Source organism: Zalophus californianus, chromosome 10 (assembly GCF_009762305.2).
Source record: "Zalophus californianus isolate mZalCal1 chromosome 10, mZalCal1.pri.v2, whole genome shotgun sequence".
Lineage (NCBI taxonomy): Eukaryota > Metazoa > Chordata > Mammalia > Carnivora > Otariidae > Zalophus > Zalophus californianus.
In genome coordinates this window covers 75631469-75656412 of record NC_045604.1, presented here as the reverse complement: position 1 = coordinate 75656412, position 24944 = coordinate 75631469, and the positions used below count along the sequence as shown (strand labels likewise).

The 24944-nt window shown below is 42.1% G+C and overlaps 1 protein-coding gene across 19 annotated transcripts in view; it reads right to left on the bottom strand.

Moving 5' to 3' along the window:
- Positions 1-24944, bottom strand: part of RBFOX1 (RNA binding fox-1 homolog 1) — a 2051181-nt gene that overhangs the window by 26928 nt on the left and 1999309 nt on the right. For 15 of the 19 annotated variants that reach the window (XM_027611432.2, XM_027611425.2, XM_027611427.2 and 12 more), the window contains 2 exons: positions 14551-14593; positions 9859-9923 (listed from right to left, as the gene is read on the bottom strand). In XM_027611432.2, coding sequence (XP_027467233.1) covers positions 9859-9923; positions 14551-14593 — 108 coding nt within the window. Of the gene's footprint in view, positions 1-9858; positions 9924-14550; positions 14594-19911; positions 19952-24944 lie in introns of all 19 variants that reach the window. The other 4 variants (XM_027611426.2, XM_027611433.2, XM_027611423.2 and 1 more) reach the window with 1 other exon arrangement.

Genomic DNA, 24944 nt, shown 5'->3' with positions numbered 1-24944 from the left:
ACTAACCAGAAGTAGCCTGCACACTCTCTAACTATGCAGAAATGGTGAGGAAAATAAGCCCCTCGTCTTTGAATGCAGTCTAAAGTTTCAAATGACAAAAGTGGACCATGAACAGAGTCGGGGATTGAGGGGATGACTGAAGCATCCAAAAATCATGGTCTTCTTTGTAAAGGGATTCCATGCCTATAAATGCAGTGGGAAGTGCTGATCTGGGTTATCAGACGTTGGGTGTATTTCTATAATCTCAGGGCCAAAGCATTTCCATTTAAGTGATTAGGATAATTAGGGGAAAGGGGTGTTTAGCTTTGATTATGTCTCACCCCCCCCCACAATCTATTGATCTATTCGAACACTCACACATCCTAATGCGGCAAGAATAAGCCCAGGAACAATGACAAAATTGATGAGTTAGTTACTCCTTACAGAGGCTCCCTCAAGCTTTCGCCTCCAAACTACCATCTCTCTAATTCCTGATAGTGGTCCCTACTCTATAAATGTGTGTGTGTGTGTGTGTGTGTGTGTGTGTGTGTGTGTGTGTGTGTGCGTTAATTAAATACGAAATACACTATGGTTCTGAGGAGAATTTAATCCCAGAGGAATCAATCACTGTGATTCATGCCAGGGAGAAAATCATGAGAAGTCATTTATTTCTGTCTAGTGACTTCATAGGCACATACTGCACACAGATATGGAAATAACGTAGAGGCCACACTTAAATAGAAATCAGTTCTACTGGGAAGGAATGTCAACTTCTCTTCATAGGTACAGGGTCAGAACTTCTTTTGATAACTTTAAAGGAAATACTGGAAATTTTTAGTGAAAAGTTACCTCTCACTCCAAAAGATAGCACAATGACCAAAAAAAAAGGCAAAGAAGGGGAGCGTCTTCTGTATATGTCATATTCACGCACTAAGATTGTATTGTATGTCTATTCTTTTCTCCTTGACTGGGATGCTGCCTTCCACAAGGAGAGCTCTGTATTTGCAGTGGGAATGGCCCTCCGTGTGCGCCTTCTCGTCGGAGGCTTCTGACCTGCCTCTAGAAAGTATCAGACTTTCTCACCTGCCTTGAAACCCTTCACAGCTGAAAGATCCTGATGGTGCTACTTAAAGGATAGGTTTTATTTGCTTCATTGTGGCCTATCAAGTCAATGATCTGCAACCTGAGAAGTGTGTAATTAGGCCATGACATGACCAAAGGAGTTGTTACATCTTGTCTTGTCACTGGCAAAAGTGTCTACCCACATGGCTGTGACAGCTATGGTCTACTGGGTTTGGAATTTCCTTTAATGTCTCCCCAACTCCTTGTTGGTCCAGTCTGTTGACTATTACAGTCTTGGTTCCCTTTTTTAATGGCTTCAATTACATACATGTTCATCCAATAGCGCGTAACAGTTGTTAAGAAGCCATTATAGATTATGGACCAAAGGCAATTAGTTCTCGAAACCAAAATTTGAGCACTTTTTCTTTTAATGTTTGTGTGTGCATGTCTGTAAATTCAAAATAAGAGAAATTCAGGAAATCTACCAGTAACAGCCATGTTCTTTTCAGCATTGGGAGCTTTGTGTCCATAAACACAAGTTTCAAAAATCCTATCAATGCTTCTATTAAGAGCTATACATCTTCTCCTTCACGATTTCAGAGCCATCTCAATTGTTACCAAATGTAATCGTTGTCAATCTGCACAGCAGGTTGGCAGATATTATCTTTAGTTATTGTAATTTTTTTTTTTTTTTTTGGTGAATGCCCAATGGGAACTATTCAATCCATAGAGAAAATAAATTACTGGTGGGTTTGAGAGCAGGAAATTTGACTCTCTTTTTCATCACTAAGTCATGTCTTAGTTATGACTATTTGAGGCTGCAAACCTGCCTTGCCCTGACTTTGTTAACAAGAGCAGGAGGCAGAGACAGCACAGGACCTGGACTGATGGATATTGGGTTCAAAGTGAAATCATCGGACTTCCCAGAGCACATGGAGAATCTACCTGGGACGAGCACACATGTTCTGCTTCTTTTTGGGACAGTCCAGTTGAAGCCTGTTGTCCTGGACTCATTATTAATAACAGTGCGTCCCTTCTCTGTCTCAAGTGTCGCATTCTGTATAATCATTTCTAGGGTCACCCTAACGACACTGCTTGTCTCATCAGGTTGTTCCAGTGTTCTACATGGTTACCTGACACACAGAGACACTACCAAAAAAAGTGACTTCAAAAGAGAAATCTACATGATGAAAAGGAAAAAAAAGTGGCAGGGAAGATACTGTAGGACTGCTTACTTTAAGGAAAGCTGACATATCAAAATCCAAACATCAGAGAACTGATAAATTGACGGGCTTATGTAGCCCCTCCCCCCAAGTAAGTTTGTCCATAACAAACAAAAACAAAGCAAAACAAAACAAATTACTCATGGAACTCACTGGTTTAAAAAGAATCAAATTCACACAGAATCCTTCCTACTAAGTTTTAAAAGGCTTGTCCATACCATACTCAGTTGAGTAGATTTGGTCATTGTTCTTCCTAAACTCTTTGAATGACTCCAGAATCTGTTTAGGAAATAACAGATTCAAACTCCTGAATTTCAGAGATTCAGGTGGAATTGACATAACCTAGAAATTTTTGGTTTCCTCAAAGCTCATTCTTGCCATCCAGATTTAAAGCTCTGATGGGAATACATGAAAATAAAAACAAGAACACTTTATGTAGTGCCCTTCATGGGCCAAATCTTTCACAGCCATTGGCTCAATACTTCCAAAACACCCTGTAAGGTGTAATCAATACACCCCTAACAGATGAAGTGATGGAACGCAAAGAAATTACTTCTTAAGATTGCTCCAATAAGATGCAATAGAGCCTCATGACTAAGGGCACAGACTCTAGCTTTCAGGCTGAGCCGAAAAACTCAACTCTACCAAGCTCACCTTCCCCATCTGGAAAATAGAGTGACAACATCTACTGTCTAGCCCCAGTGTGACTGACAGCTCAATGGCACGGTGTTTGTAAAGCGCTTAGCACAGTGCCCATCACAGTTGTTAGTATTGTGATGATCATAATTGTGTTGTCATGGTCATAGAGAGAGGATGATTTGAATCAAAGATTGCTCACCAACTACATCAAACTTCAGGAAGTCTTAGTAAAATCATGCAAATAATAAAGTCCTCCATTTCCATCTAATGAACATGTTAACAGGAGCACTGCCCTATATATTGCAAGGTTTACTGAAGAAATTCATTTTCGTCTGGCGTGTGTGCCTTGTAATGGGAAACTCACAGGCAATATAGGTTTCTTTCTAGTTACCCTAAAGCTGCCTGGAATAATTAGCTTCAGTCTCTCCTCCTGAGGGGACCCTGACTCACCGAAAGAAAAAAAAACAACCCAAACGAATCAGTTAAGAAAGTGAACTTTACGCCAAAAAGAAGAATATAAATAAAAATAAGAGTATACTACATACTTTTATGTATACATACATACATACATATACATATATATATATATTTTCCAACCCTGGTGTTCTAATTAAAAAAGCTGGACGTGCTTTTCTAGGCACTGGGGTATAGGATATAAATAAAGGCATTAATAACTCATTTCTGCTACATTTCTATTACAAGTTGACAGAGTGTCTTTTCTTAAATTGCAGAACCCAGGAGAACTCATCAGGGCATGTGAAAATAGCAGATAAGATAAAGAGCTGAAATCAAGAACAACTTTAAGAAGGCAGTGTCAACAAAGGTACAGAGAAGTAACTACTGTTCTGCTGTGATTTGACTCAACAGTGAGCATCTGAATCCAAACCAGTTTCCTTCTGACCCTGGATCCTTGCCTCAGCTGAGAGATGCCACGGGATACACTTCTGTCCCCTCTGAGCCTCCACGGACTGAGCCCTCAGTTCCTTATTCATCTGAGAACCACCCTCGGCCGCACTGAGGTTTATAATGCACTCACTCTATTTTTCAACACTGGATTTCTCAGAGAAAATAACTGAAAATGTAAATGAAAGATAATAGGGAAGCTACTATAGAGTTGCCACCTTTTTTTTTTTTTTTGCCAAATAGAAACACTAAAACCAAAAGTGAATGAAAAAAGAAAAAAAAAACAGGCGTGCCTGGGTGGCTCAGTCAGTTGAGCGTCCAACTCTTGATCTCAGCTCAGGTCTTGATCTCAGGATTGTGAGTTCAAGCTCCGTACTGAGCTCCACACGGGGCGTGGAGACTACTTTAAACAAAACAAAAAACAAAACAAAATAAAACAAAGCTGCCATTGGCTGTCCTCATCATTTCCTAAAAAAAAAAGCTCTTTGTAATGGCATCTGAGGAAAACGCCTCACTAAAGCCTGACCCCTCCCAAGACCAGGGGGCTAAAAAACTAAAAACCTCGCTCACGTTACGTTGTCGCTGGCCTTCTGTCCCAGCGACCCAGTAAATATGTCATAAGCGGCAGTCACCAGGTCTCCGACTGGCCTTGGGAGACAGTGCTTTAAACAAAGCCCCAGGATAAGATCTCAAGATCTCTCCCTGCACACATCACAAAGAATGATGGGGCTTGCTGCTGATTCTTAACCAGAAACAGTTTCAACCCCTGTTGAACTGGGTTCAGAGAGCAGGGCTGGGAAAACAATGACACTTCTCTCTTTTGTCTGCTTTGCATTGTCTACCCTCATTAAGGGATCTGCATTATCCACAGATAAAGCTTTCTATATTCTATGGCACAGCAAGAAAAAGTAAAATCGTTAAGTACAGCAATATTTTTAAAATTAACCTTTCTACCAAAAAAAAGAAACAAACAAAAACACCCCACAAACCAAACCCCCCCCCCCAAAATACCACGCCAAAAAACAAAAAACCTTTAAAAAATCCCTCCCTCAGTAAATTAAATGTTCCATTCAGGATGCTCATGACAAGCCCTTAATTTTTAGTCTGTATCATGTGATAAGAACTCCAAATAAAATGCTACATCATTTGAAATGGCAATTACTAGCCTTCTTTGAATGATGACATTTCTCTATCATTTAATCTGAATCCAGGAAGTAAAAAGTCTTAAAATAGATAGGGAGTACCTTCACTAAATGGAAATCCATGCAAATTCTTTTACTTTTTCAGTTTGGATCGAACTAAGGTTTTACATAACAATTTAGTTCTATATCCTGTAGTTACGCTTATGATGGAATATTATGAGAAGGCAGAGAGACGTTCTTTCCCTCTCTGTCCATACATCTTCCTCCTTCCTCTCTCCTTCCCTCCTCCTTTGTTCTTTTGCTCTCTCTCTTCCCATTCATCCACCCACACAGCCATCTATTCATTCACCCATCTGTGTATGTACGTATTTATGTTTCTATCGCTATCACCTATATACATTTAAATAGTAGACCAAATTCTCCATGACCTCAGACACAGGCCTACTTATGCCTCCTGAGTTTTAAGAAAGAACTACTAATCTATTTCTCTGTGAATAGAAACTTTTATTCATAGGTTATGACTATCACATTTAAAAAATGTTCTAGCATGTGGCCTATGATACCTGAATTTGACAAGTCCTCTCTTCCTTGTATTAAGATTTACCTAGATACTCTTATGAGTCCTTTGTGAGGGCCTAAGGCACAGCAGGTGTATGTGTGTGTGTGTGTATGTGTGTCTGTGTGCACGTTTCTTTTAATATGTCTATGTATACGTAGACAGACAACATACACACATTTATATGAGTATGTATATATATTCCAAGCGCAGAGAGCAAGATAATTGATACTAGGGCATTGTCATTGGGTTTCTATTAAGTTCAGCTATGAAACTGCCAATATTCTACCATTTTTGTCACACAAAAATAGCAATTTTATATGATACAGTCTAACACTATGTTTCCAATGAAACGTTAAGGTCTCAAAAACCAAATGAACAAGAAAGGTAGAAAAACAAACAAAACCTTGTTGCTTGTTGTCTCTTTTGGTCAGTCTAGGGGCACATGTGCAGCTGGGGCTATGACTGTATGTTCAAAGCTCCTGACTTTGGGGGATCTTTAAAGGAAATGCATGTTTTATGTGAAAGAAGAAATGGCCCTGGTAACTGTTAGTGCAATGGGATCATTATGAAATTTTCAAGTGAACCACCCGGTATTACTTTCTTCTCTAGCTGCTGGAATCTGGTTCCCCTCTGCCCTAACATGGGGGACATTCTCATGCACTGGTTGTTAGGAGATGTTAGAATGTTGAGCAAGCAGGACAAGCATGACAAATGTCTGCCTTTCTGGAGAGAGAACATTTTCATCAAAGCTATATACACATCATACATACAACCCCCAGATATTTGTGGCACAAGTCACTGAACAGGGAATATCCCCTCCAGCCCCACCTCCTGGTTCAGCTGCTCACAGATGCATCCACAACCAAGTCATAAAACACAATGAAACCAAGAGCCAATCCATAAAGAGAAGCCTGCCCCAGGCTTAATTCAAGCAAGCCATTCATCGAGCTAATGTGATGGTGGACCTGTCGAATCCAGAACGCATCACGGACACATCAGCAACACCAAGTGGCATGCAATGACCAGATGACCGTCGGCCCCACTGCCATGCTTTGATTGGTTCAAGCTCAGAAAACAATCCCCTTTGAGAGTTTGGACAGTTGGCTTTCCCTCAATTAGAGTGAGATTAAAAATGAAGATTTGGTGAAGTCAAGTGCTTACCACACATTTCCTAAATGCCAAAGAGAGATGTTTGCCTATTCCCATTAAATCTGTCAGTGAGACTATCAAATTACCTAGTCCAAGCAGGTCTCTTTTTTTGGGGAAATCTCTGCCCACACCAGATGGTCTTCATTCTGGAGGTCAGCATTCAGAAACTCTCCGGGTGCTCCCAGATAATCAGCATGTGATCATTTAACCAAGGAGATGACGGGGAGGGAGTTGCAAGGTGCCCATCAAGGACCTTCTGCACAGTTCTGAGGTTATTGGAGTTCAGTATTTTCCAAAGGTCCCTGAATCTTTAATTTGATGAGGGCTTAATTTGTGCTGATAAAAGGAAAAATTCTACCAAGTGGGAACACCAAGCTTCTTCTGCTTTCCATACGCCTAAAGAGCGAATCTCACGATTACAAGTTAGTTGCGGTTTCTCTTTTCATCCTGTTGACGACCAGTGAGCGTTACCCAAACGCTCTCAATTCCTGCCGACTTTACTTCCTATTCTGAAGGAGTTTCTTTGGGTTAAGAAGTTTTTTCTCTTTGTCATCCTGCCTGTCTTCTAGATGAGAGGAACTGAGAATCTATCACTGCTGAGACTAAGCTGTGATCATGTAAAAATAAATTATTATACTACTGCTCTGAGATAAATTCTAGAAACTTGGCATCTTTCACCTAGATTCAAAAGCTATTCTGATACTTTCATATTTTCTCCAAATATGTGTCTTCTATCAAAGGGAAGGGTCTTCCTTTTCTTCACCTGCTTACTGGCAATATAAGGAAGTACCACATCATAAATATGCTTTATAAATCAAACCAGAAATATCATTTTAAAGATTATTTTCTGGTAATTTGCCTATCACTGCATTTACCTCAATGCAATAATCCCATATGTGGCAAGTGTCTTGCTTATAATAAAGTTAAAGAGGGCTGGTAATCAATTTCCACAGCAACCAAGAAGACCCAATGTACAAATTTCTTTCATGAACAGCAAGAGGCCAATTATGTGGACAAGAGTATATTTACTTGGTTTCTTCCATGGAAACGATTATACCAACGTGGGAATTGTAGAGTCATTCAAGATTTACCAAGACTGAGGGCAATTTTCAGTAGGACACGTTGCCAATGAGAAATCTCAATACTGTTAAAATATCAGATTTTATACACATATTTGCATTGGGTGCCCCCCAATGCAGCAACTTTAACTTAATTTTCAAATGAATGCCAATAGAGATGGCCAGATTCTCAAGTAATTCTATTTAAGAATAGTATTAAATATTATTTTTTAAAAAGTATCTAGATGCATCTTATTAAAGAAAGCAATTTACATTATATCTTTATAATTAACCTTTTTCCAACTTGGGGGAAGATACACTTATACTGAGAAGCAAGATAAAAATCCAAAGAAATAAATCCATTTAAGATTCTTATAATTATACAGCAGGCTAAAGTTACTGTGATTATAATTATATACAAAGTGGGTGTTTGAGAATTTAGCATCTAGAGATATTTTCATAAAAATAATTAAGGGTTGTAGATGAACCACATTACAATTGATACTTTGTGAATCTTCAGTGTGCAGAGTTTTAATAGCATTAAGACTTTTCATTTGTAGAATGAGCTCCAGGATTTCAAGATTGCCATCAGTTTTATGAGCTTTATTGACCCTCTCTAGTTTCCTAAGCCGGTGTCAAAGTGTGCTGAAGATAGTAACGTACATAAAAACATGGTTTGCATCTTGGCAAGAGGATATTGGGTAACTGGATAATTTGTGTATTTAGAACTGCATCTTAACAGTTGTTTGGATTTCTTTGGAGGTGCTCTCCGGCCCTAAGAACTCGTTAGGGCTGTTTATAAGAAAACAGTAATAAAACCTACATACAACCAGATAGCAGACCTCACTTCTATCTTGCCAAAGAGCCATTTGTTAAAAGTGTATGCATGGGGTTTTCAAAGTGCAGCATTTAGGGTTCAGGAGTTGATTTTGGTTTCTTCTACCTTGGAAATCTGCAGCTACATTGAGCTAACGACACACCTTGTGGGAAATGGAATGGAGCCGCAGAGAAAGCACACGGCAGCAAACCGAGAGAGGAACTAAGTCACAACAGGCCAGGGAGGAAGGAGCACCAGTGGCTGCTGACACTTCCCATTCGGAGGTCAAGTACATCGCCTGCTTACCTGTCTGACCCAGCATGCCTCAGCCACACATGCAAATTGTTACCATCACTGTTTTATCCATGAGACGTATTTTTAAATTAAAGGAGTCATTACCAAAAATAAGCACCCTCAATGACATTTGTGCATGCAGAGCATCTGAACATTCACATTTGTCCTCAGAAAACAGAGCCAACGGGTTGCATTCAAATATGGAAACGCACACTTTTTTTTTTTTCCCCCAGGCACCTACATGAAAATAGCTGTGGCTTGTCATTTCAGAAACCGAGTCGTCTGTCAAGCCTGGGCCATGGGTAATGGAGCTCCTCCCCCCCCCATGCCCACCCCCGCCATCCATTCTGACTTCTACATTTCTTAGGCCCTCTCTGTCCCCCTTCCACTGTCAGTCTTAACATGTGGTGCGCATTACAAATACACACTGGCTTATCTTAGTAGGATCGGACTCGGGGCACTGCCGAAAAGAATCTCCTTAGGAACGCCAGGTACATCTCCCCCATTCCTTTGTGTTGGATTAAAAAAAAAAAAAAAGCAACGGAGGGAATGCTTTACTGGGTGTAAAAAGTTGTAAAAAAAAAAAAAAAGGGGGGGGAGGGGGAGGGGGGAAGCAGGGGGATTAAATTGGAGGAAAACCTGCCCGATCACCTTCTGGTGTTCTTCCTACGAGTTAGAGGAGACCAGGGCTGCTGCTTACACAGAAGTCCGTGGGAAGGCTGTACAGGGACCATATGTGTGTGCATGCAAGGTGCACTGTTGCAGGGATTTAGAAAGATCTGAAAAGCAACTCCACTGGCACAAAACATAGCATTTCGGGTTTTAGTGGAGAGGGCGAGAGTTTAGGATGTTCTAGGCTTGACGGTTCATCCTCTCTCTATGTGGCACTGTTTACCTTCACCATGGGACCTGATTTTTGGGTGCTGCCTCCCCAGCAGTCATGCATGCGCACCAGAACCAGACGAGAATCTCGTCTCCCACCAGCTAAGTTCATTTCCAGGTAGTTGTCAAGCAGGAGGAGGGAGACTCTTACCTGTCACTGTAGGCAGTGGCAGTGGCAGGGGTTGGCTGGGCGTAGCGGTATGCAGCATAACCACCCTAAAACGCAAGGAGAAATCTGACTTAGGAATGCAGAGGAGGCCGACTCGGGCGCCGCGACTGTGAGGCCACAGCAGAACAGCAGTAACCCACATCTACCAGTCGAATGCGGAGGTTAATGAAAGCTTAGTACCAAAGCAGAAGTACAAAACACACTGGAGAGACAGGGGCTTGGATACCGACCCCAGCTGGATGTTACAGGTTAGCGGTTGTAAGCATTTCCCAAAGGAAGACCCCAGACACCCTTCTAAAGAGATGTACCTAGACGGTTAATGGTGACTGTGTTGGGGTGGGGAGGATTATGGGGGATTCCCTAAACACTGTGTACTTGGCTGAACTTTCCAGATTTTCAAAAAGGATTATGCTTTACCTTTACTTATTAGCTACTAACTTATGTCTTACTCAATCTCTCCTCGATTACTTCCTTAAAAATCCAACATAGGTTGAGCTAATGCCCTCCTGTCTTACATTGATATTTATAAAAAAATAAGATAATGCTTTGATTGAAAGTTTATTAGTCATCTCTGGCCTATGTGGCTGTTCAACCACTGAAGCAATGAAAGAAGACTGTGTTTAGCTTTCTAAGTGTTGTATAATTATTTAGAAAAATGGAAATGGTGAATACTTGTTAAAAATTCTGTCTTTTCCGCTAAAGATATCACACTGGTTCAGATAGGGAATTTGTTTGGTGTGGAAAATATGATAAAACTTTTCAATTTGTAAATAAAGTAATTGAGAGAAGAACCCCCCAAAATAATTAACATTTAGTTGCATGTACCAGTTATTGCAATTGTTCAATTAAGCAGAGGACAAGCAAACGGTCATATTCGAAAGGAACTGTGTTCATGGAGCATTGATTATCAAACTCTGAAAATAACCGAGCTTCTTGCTCAGCAGACCACAGCAATACATCAACCACTGTCGAATGCTCTCAGCACAATTAACAAACAGGATCCAGTCTCTACCGATAACACAGGGAACACTCAGGTTCTAATTAGAATTCACAGTCCCATAATCCTCTGAGGGAACAGTTCTTTCCCTCACCATAAAGGGGCAACTCTGAACAGACTGATGTGTTCGAGGACCCCCAAAAGTCAAGGTACTCGTGTGTCAGAGGGGATCTAACAACAAAATCAGGAGTGAGGGGTACGTTACACTTAGCTTCGTGTGTAGGGGACAACCAAGTGGTAAGACAAGGAGACAGATGCTGCAAAGAGCATCTTCTGAAATGTGGACAAAGTGGTCTCAATAATTTATTTCTACCATCTTCTAACTTTCAGAATACATCTGCCACGACTTCCGTAGCAATTCAGAAATCTAGTCTGTCCTTAAAAAAATGTGTCCTTTGGATCAGCCCTGGAGAAGGCACAATCCAAGACATCCTGACAGATAATCACCAAGCATTTAGAGCCAGTAATTATACACACACACACAAAGTCTCCCTTGAAAAATAATGTGGAAGTTAAAAAAAAAGAGGTCTTAGCCAGACACCACCTGGTGTTCCAAACACCATGTTCTCTAATTAGGAACAGGGAAACTCATTAAATGTGCTGGGGAGCTGTAAAACCCAAGAAGTTGTCACACCAGCACCAAGCTCAAGATACAGAATGATGGGCTGGGAGGAAATCGGGTCACCAGATTTCTGGAGTCATTCTTTTTATCTGCTTGTCCATCTCCTTGGCTTTCATGATGCATCCAGAAAGGCACAGGTGTGCAGGTGTTGGATATTAAACAATGAGGCAGGGAGGGGCTGGAGCTGGCTCGCTGATTGCTAGAAGGCATTAATTGCCATTAGCTGAAAGTGTGGATGGAAAAAAGTGTGTGTGTGTGTGTGTGTGTGTGTGTGTATTTTTTTCTCTCCCAGAATAAAAAGCAAAGCCATTGCAAAGGTATTTGCATCAAGGGCCATGTAAATCAATCATAATTTGGTGACTGTGAATTTGGCCCCAGCAAAGATTTCTAGCAACACCCCCCACCCCGTGCATACGCTCTATGTTTGAACTCTGTATGTGTCCCCAGCTTCCACGATTGTTTCCATCAGTGAAAATGGGTAGCCAGTTTGATAAGTGAAAGAACAGCTGTAGTGCAAATAGCAGATAACGAAAATGAGCCTCACTGATTGCCAGTTGATATTTATCGTATGAACATAAAATGGATGTGTGTGCAACTGGGATCCTTCTGCACAGCAGATGTGCTTGTCTATGACGCCTTGGGAAGGACCCATCCTCTCCATTATTTTCACATGACTTGCCCATTTAGACAAAATAAGTGTGTGCTTCAATGCGAGACAGGCAAAAGTAGTCAATGCTCTGACAATATCCTGGTCTTGGATATTTAGTAATCTGTTTACCAGCATTTCCTATTTAAGATGCAAGGTCATAGTTTGCCAAAGTCTGTGGAGCCAGTGGAGAGATTTTGACCTTGAGCAGGGGTCTCCTTCCCGTCCAGTAGGTCTGTTGGTGATGATGGCAATGTTCTGCCTCTGAGCTGTCCAATACAGTTGTCACTGGTCCTAAGTGACTATTGAACACTTGAAATGTTGGCTGGTAAAACAAACTGCAGTTTTTAATTTCTTTGAGTTAATTTGACTTTACACGTCAAGGGCCACATGGGGCTGGTGGCTTCAGTACTGGACAGTCCAGGTCTAAGTGATCCCTCAAATAGGTAATAAGTGGAAAAAGAAAAGGCTCAGGGGGCTTGATACCACCATATCTATATACTGCATTGTCTTCTTTTGCTATTTTTCTTTTGTATGAAATCCGTATTAGGGGCATAACAGAGTTGTGTATTAACTCTGTGTATGTGTGCATACACTGTAAAATGATCAAAAAATACAAATTGCTTTAATTTGCCTTTCTAACAGGTGACTCTAATCAATTTTATTGCTCCATATTTTGCAGCTCGTTGAGCATAACCACAGTTTCTGCAAGGTTCTGTGCTAATGTCTGAAAAAGGAGCGCTCACTTCCATTTGCTAGCACCAAACCACATTCACGTTGAAACCAGTCTTCCCGACATTAGGACAAAAATGCATCCTTAACAATTAGATTTTTCCCACCACCAAACCAAATGGCAAGCACAACATGGTTCTCTGCTTCCTACTCGTAAACTATACTCATTTTTCACATATGGGCAGCAAGCTATAAATGAGGCCTTATATAAAATATAAATTTTAAATGGCCATTATGAAGTCTCCCTCCCACCTCTGCCACCATCACCAGAAGTGGCCACAAAGATCCCGACTCATATTGTCAGAAACATTTCCTTTGCTAGCGAGACCACTGGAGGTTGGGGTGTTACTGATTGAGAACCTCTAATGGTGTTCCAACAAAGCATTTTCAAAACTGTACTTTGTGGAATAATAGAGGAAAAGAAAACTTTGCATGACCAAACAAGTCTGCAAGTCTGGGAAATGCCATATTAAACAAAACGAAACTGGCTTCTCCATCTGTGGAACTTTCTAAAACAATATTGACGAGCACTGTAGATCCTCAGTGCATCTGAGTCATTTGACACAGCAAATCACATTTTTTACTTTAGAGCATACTTTTGGAAAAAGATGTTTTAATATCCAGATGATGGAGGAAGAGAGTTGAAATGTTTGTGTCCTGGTGGAGACATGGGATGGGTAGTGCTGTAAAGTGTGTGTGTATTTATTTATTTTTACTAAAACATTTATAAGAACATTTGCAAAATGAAACACTTAAACATAAATAATCACTCCCTAATTTATCTGCATCATACATTCAGCTGTTTTTGAAGTGTGGCCATTGAAAATCATTTTTCCTGAAATGTAAAACTAAAAGTTGATCTCAGGAATTTATTTTGTTCTCGCCTACATCCAAGTACCCCCTTTTTGTACTAGACTTCTCATTAAAACTTGATTAATTCTCATGGCTAAAAAAGAATGTACTTTCTTAATTGACTTAATACAGAACAAAAATGGGAACTGCATGTTACAGGGAAATCCATGTAATAAAACTCCCACTGATCATCCTTAGTTTTACGTTCTTCTTTCATTTTATTTGACAGTTTTAATGTTGGTTATAGACCATATTGGGAGACTCGGCCAGCTACACTCCAATGGATGTGTTGCTCTTTTTTCTTCCTACAAATTGGTTCATTTGGGGGTTGTTTCAACAGTGAGTAATAGGGTTGAAAGCTATAGCAATGTGTGAAATAAATTTATAAGAAGCTACAATGAAACCAGGGAAAGTTATGTTACCTGTGTTGACCCTCAATGCTGGATGAGTAAGTTTTTTGCTTAACCATTCCAGTTGACTCCAGGAACCTACTACAAAGTTACCCAGACAAGTTGATACAATGAAACCTTGCAAGTCTTTTCACTGAATTTATACAAATTGGGTGTAGATGCATTTTAAGCCAGGAAATTTATAGCCAAGTCAGATCTCCATTTTGATACACTCATGATCTAGCAAACGGGGGAAATCTGAGGATGTGCATCCCTATTCTAGAAGCATTCACATCGAAACTGGAAAATTCAGTTAAGTCTTTCCTCCTTCTATGTTAGAGAACATCTCCCATCCCCAGAATTGTCTTGTTAGTAGGATTTCACAGCAAACCCACAATCACAGTGGTGCGTTTTTCCACCAGTCGGGATTTCATACCTGCAGCAATTTATTGCCATACACAGGCTCTTGATACACTACTCTATAAGGAAACAGAAATGTAATGTTTTCAATGCAAAAATGAAATAAATAAAAGAAAATGCATAAGTCAGACAGAAATTCCAGAGCAATTCATTTACAAGTTTGCTTCTCTTACTTCACTAAGGCCTGAGAATGACCCATCAAACCAAAAGAAGGAGGTTTTAGCTGCTGAGCTCTGTAACCCAGAGTATCAAGAAGGTGCGGGTGGGGATCAAACCGTACTGACTGTATCTGTGCCATAACCTGTGTTTATTTTTAGAGAAGAAAAAAGGATACTTTCATGGCTTATCCTTCTAAGCATAACACAACAGTTGAAGTTAACTACTTCAAATTTCTCTATCTCATGATTAGAATTCCCTGGAAAACCTGAGGAGTTAGCTTTGATGCCTAATTATTGAGGCAGTTGAGATGACAGTACAGAGCAACCATAACCGTATCAATACCTTTATTTTAAAAATTTAATATCAAATAACAGAGAGTGCGATTGAATTTTGTAAATTAATGAATCACGCTGAAGCTACTGCTTTTAATATATATGACTGGAAAAATTATGTGTGCATGCATGTGGCTAGAGAAGTTGCCAATAATATATGTATTATGGATATGTCACAACCTCATTCAAGTCCAAAACCAACAAGATCTCAAGAAGAACCCCTCGGACAGACTGAGATGCAATTTTTAGATGTGAAAGTTTTTTGTGGGCAAGCTTAATCTTTCATGTGACTGGTTCTGGTTTAAAGTGAAATTTTCCGGTTCTCGGGCAGACATCGATGTGGTGGAATACTATAAGAGATTATGGGACCTGCCTTATAAATATGTGTGTGTGTATCTGAACCTTTACTTGGCCTTAGATTTAGTAAATTTAAGCCTGTGGACCTATGCCTGTCAACATTCTAGTGTCTTCTCTCTCTCTCTCTCTCTCTCTCTCTCTCTCATTCCCATTGCTTACTGGAACGTTTCAAGCAGAGATACTGTTCTCCATGACCCGCCGACCCCATTATCCTCTCATTTCTCAACCTCCTTTCCTTTCACTGCATTTCCCAGAGCTTGGCTCAATGAGGGCAAGGACGTTACTCCGTTGGCTCGGGGCTTAAGCATTGAACGCTGAAGCCAGATCCCATGGGCTCAGACCCCAGTGTCAGGGAACATTTCTGGACAAATCATTTCATCTCTTTGCTGAAGAAAAGTGTCCCCCCTCTGAAAACAAAAGTGGAGCTAATGGGTGGAGGCAGTTCCTCCCCTCCAGTGCTGAGGGGAGGAGGTAAGGCAGTAAAGATAGTAATGCTTAACTCCTTTGTGGGCAGTTGCCCCTGGGGTGACTGACCTGCCTAGTATTAGCTGACTCGCAGCCAACTCCCATGGAAAGTGGGGTCCCAGGAATAAGGACTTGGGGTTTATCTGGATAAGTTCTGTGTTTCAGTTATCCATGTTTACATGGGTGAAATGAGGACACCTCTTTGTTTTAAGATCCATGGATGGCAGAGTGACACGAATTCAGAAATAATTGTGTTTAGCCATGGCATCAGCCAGGAACTTGCTATAACGGAATTTAAGAATCATGTGAACAGGCACTGGAATCTCATTGAGACATACCAGCCTCATGGCTGCATGGATGGGTAGAAAGCTTAGGGCTTTCTTATAAAAAAGGAACACGGTTAACATTTCTATCGTCTATCAGTGTTTCTTTCTCTGTCTACTCTCCCCACCCGTCTTCTCTTCCCTTCATTCCAATGCTCCACTCTCTCACCCCACTTTCCACTGAGTTAGTACCTTCTTTTTAAATAGCTCTATTATAATGGCCTTATTTCCATTTTCAATAGTTATCTTTTGATCAAATGCCATACCCTTGGATCGTTCCCTGAGCTGGGGAAGACAAATGTCCGGATAAATGCAGTTAAGCCACACTTGCTTTCAGCTCTGTGGCCAATTCTGGTCTCCTGAGATCCATAGCTTCACCCCCAAATAGAATGGATTGCTTTGTAGGCCCAGGGGACTTAGTCCTTCTACGTCAACTTTCGAACAGGTTGTCAATTCCATGGATCACTACTACTATTTTTTTTTCTCTTTACTGTGACTCACTTTTTCATGAAAAAAAAAAATCATTTAAATGTGCACCAGTAAGCAATCATGGCGAACTTGCAGATTTGATAGGCTAATTATATAAGATAAATTCCTATCTTTTGAAATAAAAGTGTGTGTGTGTGTGTGTGTATGTGTGTGTAGAGCATGTGCTCAGGTAGAAAGGACCCAGGTAATGACCTTTTATACTGTCCTTCCTGACTTCGAAATCCACTGCATCCTCTCTGATGAATGGCCATCCACACTGGGCTTGAGCATGTCCCCTGTGGCCAGAGTCCGAGCAGGTCTTTCAAATCCTATGTGCTCTGTTAGGACCAAGAAATGCCCAAGGCCTCCAACATCAGGTGGGGTTGGGGGGCAGGACAGAGAGAAGGGGTGGAGGCCCTGGTCTAGTGCATGTGCTGTGACAGCTTCTGAGGGGGGACAGTGCTTGAGCAGGAAGAACTGGAAGGTAGCCTGCCTGTGCCATCCTTAGCAGTGACCAAAGCTAGAAGCTCACTACTCTACCCAGTAAAGTGAAAATGAAAGAGGACATTTCAGCCTATTAGAGGTAACCCAGGTGTCTAACACCTGTCCCAGGACCTCTCAGGATTGCCCTAACCCTATTTATTGTGCACTATCTTTAATGAGATTGAAGGAGCAAGCCAGAAACTTCCTTTAAATAAAATAGAACCTCGCATACTTTCTTATGAACCTTGTTAATCATCATTCCTTCAAGAAACGGTGCCCTGGGGACAGTTCCAGTCGTAAGAAGGGAGGCAGGGGTGGCAGCTTGAAGAAGCACATTCCAGATTGTAAGGTACTTCTAGCCAAGAGGAATCCTGCTCTGTAAACTTTAAGAGTGCAGCAAATACTCATATTCTTTCTTTCCCTTAAATGGACATAAGGCCATCGATGAGCCCTTGTTTTGCTGCCATTAACAGGTGGTCTAGTCCCTCACTGTGCCCCACAGACACACACTGCCTGGCAGCAGTATTCCCAACTTGCCATCTTATGTGGAGCAGAATAGTCAGGAAGGTCTGCAAGGCCTGGACTACCCTCTTGGAAAGAGGACAGAAACAAGTGCTGGGTAAACAAGGCTCCAAGTTATTTCAGTACGTGCTTCTGTCCCCTAATTGCCTATTTGGAACCACCTCCTGAAATATCTTGTCATATAATATGAACAGCGGGAAAATGATCTAAATTTTTTTTTGGCTAGAAGAGTGGCTTAGCAAAGAATGAGAGAAACGGTCTTCTAAACCTTGACACCAGGGAAGCGCAGCATGACAAAAACAAGACCCGCCGCCCCCAGACAGAATCTCTCTGCGGGCGGCACCCAGGCACCTGTCGGGGCTACACCACTACGCCCGGCAGGCTTGGCCCAGATGTGATGAATCTGGGGGAAACAAAACCATTCAAGAAGCTTAAAGGACAAAGGGACCTTTTTCGTAGCTTTCCTCCCTGAATGGAATTTATCTTCCTGCCTAGTCTGGAAGCTGGCACGTTTGCTCCCTTCTGCATGTCTCTGCTCCCTCCATTTGCGTTGTTTTCATGGATTTCCATTTGTGGTCTTTAGCGCCAACCAGCACAGACACATCTGCCCACTTCTCTTTCTAGTGCATTCTTTCCCCGTGTCTGTGATCCAATAGACTCTGCGTTTGGGCAGCTCCTCCTTCCTGCTACTCAAACATCTAGGAGGCAGGGAAAGATGCCCACCGGATATATCCACAGGACAGCACAAATTAATAATCAATTGCTGTCAGTTTACAAATGAAGAAACTGAGGCACAGGAAGGTGGGCACTCCCCCCCTAGCCCCACTGGTGGCTGTTGATGGAGATAATTTTTTTTGTTGTTTTTTTTTGGTAGATTGTCTTTTTCCCTCATTTTTCATCCCTTCTCTTCTCCCCATTTCCCAAATTAAAAAAAAAAAAAAAAACCCTGAACAGGTATGCTCTAGCTAGAGGCTACACTGGGGGAGGGTGTAGACTGATGTTGGGTTCATTAGGTTAGGTTTCTGAGGATGTGCATGGGCTCTAGGATGCCCAGCCCCAGCCTGCCTCTCTGTTTATAATGGTGTGCATTGCAAGTTTTGTTTTTTTTTTTAAAGAGGGTATTTGGAGGCATGGATTAAACTACACGAAAAATAACTTGGTTGTTCACTGGGTGTAGGTTTGTTCATTTTATTATGAAAGGAATACTAACCCACAGATTATAATAAATGTATTTCAGATGCAATGATAGAACTCAACCATATGCATCATTGATGGAGATTAATACTGTGTCTCAAAATTGTAATTATTTGAAATTCAAAAGGAAGAAAATTAAATAGTGTCTTTCCTGTTTTCCAGTAAATGATATCAATTTGATCAGACATACGGATTTATTTTTCTTTGTTATTTAGTTTGTAAGACGACAAATATGATTCCAGTTAACTTATTTGAGGTCACTTTTAACAAAAAAGTATATGACTTAAAAAACAGCCCCCGGCCCTGCCCATCTATTTTAAATTGTGTTTATTCCAGGTTATTTTCCTAACATTGCAGCTAATATCATAATGTGGGAGAAAAAGTACCTCTAGATCTATTTAGGTAAGTTTAATTATGGTGCCCATAATGAGAACCATCCTACTCTTTTCTGAAAGTGAAAAGCTTAATAAAGTGGTACCATTTAATAAACAATTCTAAATTTAACTAACAATTCGAAGTCAGGTAATGGTTTGGGGGGGAAACGGAAGGAATAAGGAAGAAAATAGGGTTTCGTGGTCAAGTTGGCTTACATTTTGTTAGAGATGTTTCTGGCTAAAATCATCCAAAGTGGGAGGGGTTCTTTCTAGAGCTATTACCATGAACAATTAAATGTATTTATAGGAAAATATAAAAAAAAAAAAAGCAGCCATGAAACTATCTTTTAACGCTCTACAGCTGGTAACTACAGCTGTTATCCTAAATATTATACTGAAAACACACAGACCATACCGAAAACTTGAGAGAATTTTTTTGGGGGGGAGGGGAGAATCTTTAATTTGACACAAGAGAAATGCCATCTCTTTTAGGGGGTGTTCCCATGTCTTCTGAAGCTAACGAAGGAGCTAATGCCACCCCACAACAGCCGTGATGGCTGTCGGGAGCAGGTCTTCTGCCCTGCGGATACGCCCCTGCACTCTTTCCCACAGACGCGGAAGAAGGAAACTTGGAGCAAACTTGTAAACAGAATGACTCCGGGAGGAAACAGGGGTAGCATGCACGTTAATGAATACTTACATAAATGTCTGCACCATAAAATCCATCCTGGTAAACAACACTGCAAGGGTGCACACACAAAGAAAAACATCCATATTAGTGCATTTCCCCATGCAGACACACCAACCCCTGCACTGGTGAAGTTAGTCTGGTCACAAAGATCCAAAACACAGGAACCGAGGAGAGTTTTCACATTGGTTAAGGAGGTTGGAGACAACAGCTGTCCATCAGCCCGAGAAAATTAGGCCGGGGTTTGGTGCTGGCCCAGAATCAGGACGTGGTGGCATGCTGGGCACCCGACCTCCCACTCTTTCAGGAGGGGGTGTGGAAATGCAAGGAGGAAGATTTCAGTTTAAGTGGCCTAGACAGACAGGTGAGTCAGAGTTTGCATTCAATCCACTGCATAGCTCCCCCCGGGGCGGGGGAAATCATCTGCTTAAAATATAAGATCAATAAAGGGGAGGGGGACAGACGGTCGCATTTTCAGTATGTGTTGTAGCTGAATGACTTTAGGAGAGCCGGACAACCCAAATGATTCCAGAAATGTTCTAGATTCTTTCACCCTGTAGTTATTATATTTGGTAATTCCAGGTGTCACTCTTTCATGGTAAATGTAGGAAAATATCCCTGATTATATGTGTATAAGTGCCCCACATTATGACTGAATAAGCCTGGTCTCACTGGGGCTCTATCGTCACCACCCAAACAGTCATTCCAGAGAGAAGGTACTTCATAGGAGGCAGAAAATATCCTGGACTTCTCCAGAAATTTCTTGGTATACCTTGAGTGAAACAGCCAGGAAGAAAAGCTTACAGCCATGTGATCATGGGAAACTGGCTCCCAATTTCTAAGCATTACAATGGGTTTCGTGAGGATTGCACGGAGCCTGCATGCCTCACAGGCCTCCAGGAGGATCACAGGATGTACTGAGTATAAAAGCAGGTGTTACCAAATGCGTGTTTTCCACAGGATGGTAGTTGTTATTAATAACTTTCCCTGAGATCTCCCCATGGAGTTCAGAGATGATTTATGATTCTGGCAAAGGTCCAGTGAGCCCCATCATTGAATGGAGCTGGGTTCTAACAGAAACACGACTTTGATTACCAAAGGGGGGCCGGCAGGTTTTGGGAGAGAGCAGACCCACACGTAAGCCAAGCATATGGAGCCAAAGGAAGGCACTCGAAACACGCACACACGCACACACAGCGGTGACACTGGTTTGCTGGAGAACCCTATAGAGCGCTCCTCAGAGCTTTTCGGACTTGACTGGCTAGACCCCAAGTACCATTATCCTTAAAAATGTGACAGGGATTTCACACGCTAAGGAGGTTGGCAGGAATCGCTTTTGGCTAGTTTCATTTTGATCCGAGAGGAACACAGTTCACAAGAGCACTCATCAAGCAGCATAAAACCCTAATCTGAGATACTGAGGTATTCGGAATCCTGAGCTATGCTTTCAGCTTTCCCAACATCGATAGTGTCTGCTGGGGGTCAAAAGGCAGGGCCAGCCTCTGCCAATAGGACTTGGAATAGATCTGAGGAAACAGGCGAGAGTGACAAATATTAAGTCTGGGCCCTGAACCACAGAGGTGAGTTGTGTAGCCGTGGCAAAATGGCTTCTGCTTCTGCCCCATTCTTTCATTGCTATGCCTCTGCTGGGAACACCTGCTCTCCCAATATCCTCCTCCAAAACCAGGTCATCCTTCAAAAGCCAAGTTAAACGGAAACTACATGGGCATCTGGTCACAGCATCACCAACCAGCAGCTAGCTGTGAGCCACTGGGCTCATTGCTTATGCTCTCTGAGCATCATACTCATCTGTAAAATGGGGTGAGAGGCTAGGAACTGGCTACGTCAAAGGAGGATACAGCGGGGTGCTGCGTGCAAAGCAACGAGCACAGTGCTTGACATCGGAGTACAGAAAGTGATCCGGGGATGAACAAAATATTCATATTTTAACTACATATTAATATAAAAATGGGAAATAATGCCTCTGTCTACATATATGTAGACAGGGACCCAGTCTGTGACTGCGCTTCTGGGAATCACGAAGAGGCAAGCCCAGCCTAGACATGGGGCTGTTCCCATGCACACCCACGGGGATCGGGAATGTCTGAGCTTGGGTCCAGCTGGAAGAGTGGCCTCTTTCGCCAGCTCAGGTTCTTGTGCATGGTGGCTGGCTGCAAGCCTCCGTGTCGAGTCTTTGGACACCAACAACTCTCAGAAGGGAGGCAAGAGCAGGCCCTGACATTGGCCCTCATTCAGCAGGGGAAACTGTGTGCCCGGCTTGGCCCTCCACCGTGGGCCATGGAAAATTCCTCTGGGCCTCTGACATCCCACATTTATGAGATGGAGAACCAAGGAGAAAATGTGATCCAGCATCCTCATTTTGACAAGCCCCCACACACCAAATGATGAGTACTTTCTCTCTGCTCCCGAGATGCTTACTGTCCTCCAACAACTATACTAAAGGCACAGACAAGCCAGAGTGTGTCCATCACTAAACCGGTCCTTGGGGAGCTTCACAGGGAGGGGCCACGTTGTCACAAAGTCATGTGCACGCATGTACATAAAAGTAAAATTGCAGCGTGGATGGGGGTTGAGGAGGAACAGGTGCTTGAAAAGGGTAGCGGAAGGAGGAGGGCTGGCAGCAGAGGTGAGGGTGGCTGAGCAAGTGCCTCAGAGATCGCAAAGCCTCAGCCTTGTCGGGGGGGAAGAAGAGCAGTCCAGGCAAAGGGAACAGACCATGCAAGCCCTAGGTCCAGAGGGTCCCGGGCTCCTCCTTAAGGGGCCTGCAGGGCTCAGAGGCCCAGGAGACTGCGGGACTTGGCTGAGAAAGGAAACTGAGAATTCCCACTGCGGTTATAAACCACACCCCGCAGGGAGTGCCCATTTTCACTGAGTGCTGCACCTGCACGTTGCGCGGGGGAGGGGATGATGGAGAGGGTGAGTGATCTATTCTCAGGATAACTCTAAAACCAAGGAACTGATATGGCTGCCTCGGTGGTCTGAAACAAAGTCAGCTGATGGGCTGCCACTTTCATCAAAATGCTGTTTCTCCTCTAAGCTGTTGGCGATAGCCCAAGTCCAAACACGACTGGTCCTCACGTTTCTAGAATGATGACTCTGTGTCAGTCCCTGGTCTAAGCGTCGTGTACTCATTAGCCCATTTCACCCTCATTATACCCCCATGAGTTGGAGAAAACTGGCATTGCCCTTCAGATGTAAAGAAACTAAACTGGAGTGAGCCACCTGTTGGCTGAGCTAAGATTCTAGTCCAGGGAGTCTTGGCTTCTCAGTCCTCTTTGAACTGCTGTGGTGGATAGTGGTCAAACTCCAGCAGGCCCGCAAGGTCACCTGAGGGCTTGTTAAAACACAGATGACTGGGCCCCACACCCAGCCCAGAGTTTCTGACTCAAGAGATCTGGATGGGGGTCTAAGAATTCCAATTCCTAACAAGGATCAGGGGACGCTGATGCTGCTGGCCCGGGGATGAATAGGCTCATCCTTCTGTGGGACACCGCCTTCCATGTGTTCTTTTTCTTTACATTTGTGACGGCAATGACCTAGGAGAATGACCAGTGTTCTAGGCCCTATTCTAAACAGGAGCTGGTTATAAGAAAGCTCTTACAGGAAAATCCTGAAAGCAGCTTGGGAGAAGAGATATGTAACCTCTAATGGTAGAAACATTAGATTGGCAACAGACCTATCCACAGAGACCTGGCAGGCCAGAAAGGACAGGCATGCTAGATTCAGAGCACTAAACGAGAAAAATATGCAGCCGAGAATACTATATCCATCTAGGCTGTCATTGAAAATAGAAGGAGAGAGAAAAATCTTCCAGGACAAACAAAAACTAAAGGAATTTGTAAACATGAAACCAGCCCTACAAGAAATACTGAAAGGGGTCCTCTAAAAAGAGAGAGCCTAAAAGTAGCATGGACCAGAAAGGAATACAGACAATATACAGTAACAGTCACCTTACAGGCAATACAATGGCACTAAATTCATACCTTTCAATAGTTACCCTGAGTGTAAATGGGCTAAATGCCCCAATCAAAAGACACAGGCTATCAGATTGGATTTAAAAAAAAAGACCCATGGATATGCTGTCTGCAAGAGACTCATTTTAGACCCAAAGACACCCCCACATTGAAACTGAAGGGGTGGAAAATCATTTACCATGCTAATGGACACCAAAAGAAAGCTGGGGTGGCAATCCTTATATCAGACAAATTAGATTTTAAACCAAAGACTGTAATAAGAGATGAGGAAGGACACAATATCCTACTTAAAGGGTCTATCCAACAAGAAGATCTAACAATTATAAATAATCTATGCTCCTAACATGGGAGCAGCCAATTATATGAGCCAATTAATAACAAAAGCAAAGAAACACATTGACAATACAATAATAGTGGGGGACTTTAACACCCCCCTGACTGAAATGGACAGATCATCTAAGCAAAAGATCAACAAGGAAATAAAGACTTTAAATGACACACTGGACCAAATGGACTTCACAGACATATTCAGAACATTCCATCCCAAAGCCACGGAATACACATTCTTCTCTGGTGCCCATGGAACATTCTCCAGAATAGATCACATCCTAGGTCACAAATCAGGTCTCAACCGGTACCAAAAGACTGGGATTATTCCCTGCATATTTTCAGACCACAATGCTTTGAAACTAGAACTCAACCACAAGAGGAAAGTCGGAAAGAACTCAAATACATGGAGGCTAAAGAGCATCCTACTAAAGAATGAATGGGTCAACCAGGAAATTAAAGAAGAATTCAAAAAATTCATGGAAACCAATGAAAATGAAAACACAACTGTTCAAAATCTCTGGGATGCAGCAAAGGCAGTCCTGAGAGGAAAGTATATAGCAATACAAGCCTTTCTCAAGAAACAAGAAAGGTCTCAAATACACAACCTAACCCTACACCTAAAGGAGCTAGAGAAAAAACAGCAAATAAAGCCTAAACCCAGCAGGAGAAGAGAAATCATAAAGATCAGAGCAGAACTCAATGAAATAGAAACCAAAAGAA